Source organism: Onychostoma macrolepis, chromosome 01 (genome assembly GCF_012432095.1).
Source record: "Onychostoma macrolepis isolate SWU-2019 chromosome 01, ASM1243209v1, whole genome shotgun sequence".
Taxonomy (NCBI): Eukaryota; Metazoa; Chordata; class Actinopteri; order Cypriniformes; family Cyprinidae; genus Onychostoma; species Onychostoma macrolepis.
In genome coordinates this window covers 47,564,551-47,570,550 of record NC_081155.1, presented here as the reverse complement: position 1 = coordinate 47,570,550, position 6,000 = coordinate 47,564,551, and the positions used below count along the sequence as shown (strand labels likewise).

Sequence of the window (6,000 nt, the reverse complement as noted above, 5' to 3'; positions counted from 1 at the left end):
TCTTATGCTTTTATAATTCTTCATAAATGGTTGCAAGACTGCTGGTTGCTATAGTGTAATCACACAACTGTTACATTCAGAAACTTTAGATTAATAAGATCTCATCAAGGCTGCATGTTGAATCTAGGTGATGATTGTGTTGTCATCAATAACAAACCAATATCGTCTGGTTGCAGTCCCTTTATGGTTTTTCTTGCCATAACAATTGTGCTTTACAAACACAGTTACAGCAGCAGTTAGCTGGGCGTGCACTCTTGAGCTCATCATGTGAGAGCACTGTGATATCTCTGTGATAGTGTTGAGAAACAGGAAGTAAAATGTCCCTCGGTGACTGATATTTGAGCTGCCTCCTCTCAACCTGCTCAACATTTTGAATTCACAATGAGCTCATATATTACTCACACTGTGAGGATCACCGTATGAGAATGGTGTGATGTCACTGTGACCATCGCGTGATATCACGTGTTGACTGGGGTGAGTGCACTTTGACCTCACATTAGTATGAGCACACAGTGAGGGTGCTGTGAGGTTACACTTTTAGCTCACTGTTACCTCACATTGTGACCTCATCACGAGTATCCTGTGAGATCATGGTGACATCACTGTGAGATCAAATTGTTGACTGGGAATGTACTCGTTACATCGTAAGTTGAATGGCATCTACGCTAACATTTGTCTGTTTCTTTCCTAGTCTGTTTCTCAGTCCGTATCCGATCAGATGGTGGATCAGCACCAAGAGATGATGTCTACAGCCCTGATCGTCAGCGGAGACCAGGACACCCAGATGACCCCAGAGATATATCCCCAGATATATCAACCAAAAATAACAAAATAACTAAAATATAATAAAATACCTAACTACATAATACTACTATTGTTAGAAATTGCAACAAAACTAAAATAGAAATATAAACTTTTGAACAGCGGGTTTCGTCTGGTCAGAGGAGAACTGGCCCCCCGACTGAGCCTGGTTTCTCCCAAGGTTTTTTCTCCATTCTGTCACAGAGGAGTTTTGGTTCCTTGCCGCTGTCGCCTCTGGCTTGCTCAGTTGGGGACACTTAATTTCTAGCGATTATCGCTGATTTGATTGCACAGATACTATTTAAACTAAACTGAGCTAGACAATGACATCTCTGAATTCAATAATGAAATGCCTTTAACTGAAAATTGAGTGTTTAATCTTATCATTATACATTACTGACACTCTATCCTCCAATTTGATACTGTTAAGTGCTTTGACACAATCTGTATTGTAAAAGCGCTATATAAATAAAGGTGACTTGACTTGACTTGACATTTATTAGACAAGAAATAAATCATTGCTCCACCATTGTTGTTGATGCAACACAGTTTATTTTTGTCAGTTTTTGAGAATAACAAGCTGAAATGCATTACATTTTTTCCCTAATAACCTTTTTTCCCAGTAATCGCACAAGAAAGATGTAACTGAACTCCTGCATACTAAAAGGTGAAAGATTAGATGTAGAAAGACTGATTCCATATCAAATTCAGTCTCTAAAAATGAGCAACTCCCCAAAATATCTCACAGGAACTGTGCCCAGATCTCTACTCTACTCACACACTCAAAGAAATGACCAAAAAAAACAATTGTTCCATCAGTTACCTATATTTATCCATCACTAAACAAACCTGTCCTAATATAACACAACCCTTCACCATTATCTACTGTTAACTATTGCCTATCCACCCACCATCCAGCATCACATCGTGAATAATAATAACAACAACAAGCATACAGAAAGCTGCTCAAACACTAACATAAATCAGCTATTAGCCCCAAATATCTGTCTGCTGTATTTGTGAAGAACTAAAATCAAGGTAAAACCTCCCCCCACTTTAGTTTAATAGCTGTTTCTTTAGATTGATTTACTTTCATGATTTTGCTTTCTCATCACTGATTTTTCATTGCACTGCTCTTTGTCAGCGTTATGTGTCACAATGTTTTATTCACAAAATAATCTAGTTTAGGCACGTGTGGCTTCAATAGCTGTCAATCAGCTGTAATCATTCAATCCTGCCGTTACTCATTTTCTAGACGCTTTGGATAAAAGCATCTGCTAAATCAAATTAATTGCATGATATTCTATCATGATATGACAAGTAATTAATCAAGTTATTCCCAATTCAGTGTATATATTACCATTTGTAGAGAAAACAATTAAAATACAAAAGTAAAAGATATTACATAATTGTGACTGCAGAGTAAATCACTGATTATACTATTTTTGTTTAGAAGTTATAATTAAACATTAAATAAATGCTTTAAATTGACAGCCCTACTTTAAAGATGAACGAGGGCAACAGATGGAAGGATATTATAGAATTTACTCTGTCACACGTTTAACAGACAGAGCAGGAGCAGTGGGGTCACTGGCACACCACGACCCAGGATCACGATACTCCCCCTCCGACAGCTGGTAACTGGGTTCAGCATAGCCAGGACCCTCATAGAGATCCCACACACCACTGAGCACCTTACAGGAGCGGACCTCATTTATACCACAGCCGTCCAATGAATGACGGTCAACTGTGGTTTCATACATTCGCTCTTCAAAATCTTCCTTTTCATAGAGTTGGATCTTATAAGGTGTCACACGTTTAACAGACAGAGCAGGAGCATTGTTGCCATTGCCCCACGCCTCAGGATTGGGATACTCCCCCTCCTTCAGCTGGTAACTGGGTTCAGCATAGCCAGGACCCTCATAGAGACCCCAAACACCACTGAGCACCTTACAGGAGCGGACCTCATTTATACCACAGCCGTCCAATGAACGACGGTCAACTGTGGTTTCATACATTCGCTCTTCAAAATCTTCCTTTTCATAGAGATGGATCATAAATGGCAGACATTCAAGAGACCAAGCAGGAACAGGAACAGGAGCAGGAGCAGAAGCAGTGGATTCGCTATTGCCTAATGCTTTAAGATTGGGATACTCTCCCTCCTTCAGTAGGTAATACTCTCCATTGTAGTCACGACCCTTCCAGAGCTTCCAGACGCCTCGGATCACCTTACAGGAGCGAACCTCTGTTATACTGCAGCGGTCCAATGACGGACAGCTTCCTGTGATCACACACTTGGTACCTTTAAATGCATGCTGATCGTATAGCTCAATTACACACTTGAAGAAAAAGAGAGAGAAGAGGGAGGGTGAGATATATATTTTTTTTTCTTTGAATCAAGGTAATTGTGCTGCCTTTGAGCCATCATCAAAAAACTTTGACTATAGCTGGGTTTCCATCCAAAGTTGCGAATTTAACTTATTCACAAGTGTTTTAATGCGATATTTCAATTTTGCGCATAAGCACCTTTCCATCCAACAAGTCAAAGAGAACAAGATCGTTACTTCCTGATAAACTGGCACTATATTTCACTAAGAAAAGTAGGAGAAGCTATATATAATAATTTTCATATATAATAAATAAATCACTAAGTTGCGTCTCAGAGCGAGCAGACGAAACACAATAACTGCGGTCATTGCTTTCGGAGGTGAATGCCTGCTGTTTGGGAACGCAGTCGTGTAATGCAAATTATACAGAAATACTCGATGACAGACTTCGCTCAGGCATTTCATAATGACCATAACAACATTTCAGACACAGTGAACGAGATCGGTCCGCTGGTTAGTCAGGATTTGCCGTCCCATAGCACAAAGTCACATGATGTTTTTGATGCGCATGCAGGAATTTACTCAGCAAATGTGTTTACATCTCCCACTATACACATTAACCCTTTTTTCGCACAATTAAGTCTAAAACCACCTCAAGTGAGCATAAAAACGTTTTTGCGAATTAAGGGATTTATTTTTTTTATTTGATATTTCCATCACTCGTTATTGATGCGATACTTCAAATGCGTATTAAAACAGGGTGATGGAAACATAGCTTATGTGCTCATTATACTGTGTTTTTTGTGTGGCTTATACACTGTCTATGTGTGTCAGTTCTGCAGGAATGACAAACAAACCATAAACACTCACCATGCCAAGGCGCCACCATTTAAAGCAATCCTTAGCATCCATCTCCTCCTCATCAGAGTTTTTTGTGTAGTACACTCGACCAACATGTTCTCTAAATTTATTCGGCTGCAGACTGGATTTCTGTGATACAAGTGAAAACAAACATAACTTTTTGGTCAGTCATTACAGATCTAGGAAACTTACTTTGACTTACCCACAGTAAGTTTCCCTAGGTTGTATTTTTTGTGAGTGACTCTGTATGTAACACTGAAATAAAAGTTGTTATATGACCATCTGAATACCACTCAACTTAAAGGGATAGGTCAACCAAAATGAAAATTCTGTTATTAATTTTCACCCTCATCTCGTTCCAAACCTGTAAGGCTTTCGTTCATCTTCGGATACAAATTAAGATATTTTTGACGAAATCTGAGAGCTTTCTGACCCTCCTATAGACAGCAACACAACTGAAATGTTCCCAGACCCAGAAACGTAACAAAGACATTGGTAAAATAATCCATGTGACGGCAGTGGTTCAACTGTAATTTTACAAAGCTACGAGAATGCTTTTCATGCAAAAAGAAAAAGATGAATGAAGGTTTTATGGGTTTGGAACGAGATGAGGGTGAGTAATTAATGACAGAATTTTAATTTTTGGGTGAACTACCCAGTCAACACGTGAGATCACGCGATGATCACAGTGACATCACACCATTCTCATATGGTGATAATCACAGTGTGAGTAATATATGAACTCATTGTGAACTCAAAAATATGAACAGGGTTCTTATTTCTGTCAGACATCTACAAAAGCGCTTATTGAGAATTAACAGATTTAGATGATGATGTTTTATTGTTTTGTTTGACTTTACCATCAATGTGTGTAGTGTTTGCTTTAGTTGGGCTCTTGACCCTTGACGTTATAACATTATATTTTTTGGGGCTGCTGCAACTGTGTTTGAAAGTCACATTTGTTATGGCAAGAAAAACCAAAAAAGAGTCTGCAACCAGGTGATAACAGTGCAAATATCACGTAGATTCGGTATGCAGTCTTTGTGAGGAGTTATTAATCTAAAGTTTTTATAATAGCTCTGTGGTTATACAGAAAAGGACCCAATTGTTTATGAAGAATTTTAAAAGCATGATAAGACACAAACATTTTGTAATGTTGTGCCATTTAAACACAAAGAGAGACAACAAGTGTATGAATCTCAACAATGGTGACAATCAAAAGCTTCATGCTGCAATGCATGCTGGGTACCTAGTCTCTGTGCACTGAGTGCACTTTGACCTCACATTAGTATGAGCACACAGTGAGGGCGCTGTGAGGTTACACTTTTAGCTCACTGTTACCTCACATTGTGACCTCATCACGAGTATCCTGTGAGCTCATGGTGACATCACTGTGAGATCAAATTGTTGACTGGGTAACCCTGTAACCTCACTATTATCAATCACTTTTGGAACAAATTAATCTTGACTAACATATACATATACATATATATGTATATTATTGCTGTCAATCAATTAAAAACAAAAAACCTACTAATTAATCGCACATTTTTCCTGAAATTAATCGTTATTAATCCCACCTAACATTAAAGTTTTTAAATATACTTTCATATTGCAATAATTTCACATTAAATCTTCAAATTCATGTACAAACAACATAAAGACAGTATATTTTTAATATTTATTTAATGGCATCTTTATTTTTATGACTGAAGGCCAGTATCACTGATACCAATACTACCTATGTCTCTATAAAATAGTTTTTCCCCCTAATATTTAACCACTGACTATAGCCATTCAACATTGCATTAATAAATGTTAAAATTGATAGCTCTTAATTATAGACTTTATAAAGAATTTCTAATTTAAGTGAACTTAATCTTCACACAAACCTATTACAATAAATGTCATCTTTATTTTTGCCCTTCAGCAGAAATATACAGAAATTGAAACTGAAGTTATCAAAACACTAGATTCTAAATTAAATATAGATGAATCCTTAAAGCTATAA

The 6,000-nt window shown here is 37.5% G+C and overlaps 1 protein-coding gene across 1 annotated transcript in view; it reads right to left on the bottom strand.

Moving 5' to 3' along the window:
• Positions 1-1,082: 1,082 nt before the first annotated feature.
• LOC131544167 (uncharacterized) overlaps positions 1,083-6,000 on the bottom strand; it is a 58,606-nt gene continuing 53,688 nt past the window's right edge. The window contains exons 33-34 of the mRNA XM_058782218.1: positions 3,999-4,118; positions 1,083-3,140 (exon numbers count right to left, since the gene is read on the bottom strand). Of these exons, the coding sequence (XP_058638201.1) occupies positions 2,346-3,140; positions 3,999-4,118 (915 nt within the window). The 3' untranslated portion in view covers positions 1,083-2,345. The remainder of the gene's footprint in view (positions 3,141-3,998; positions 4,119-6,000) is intronic.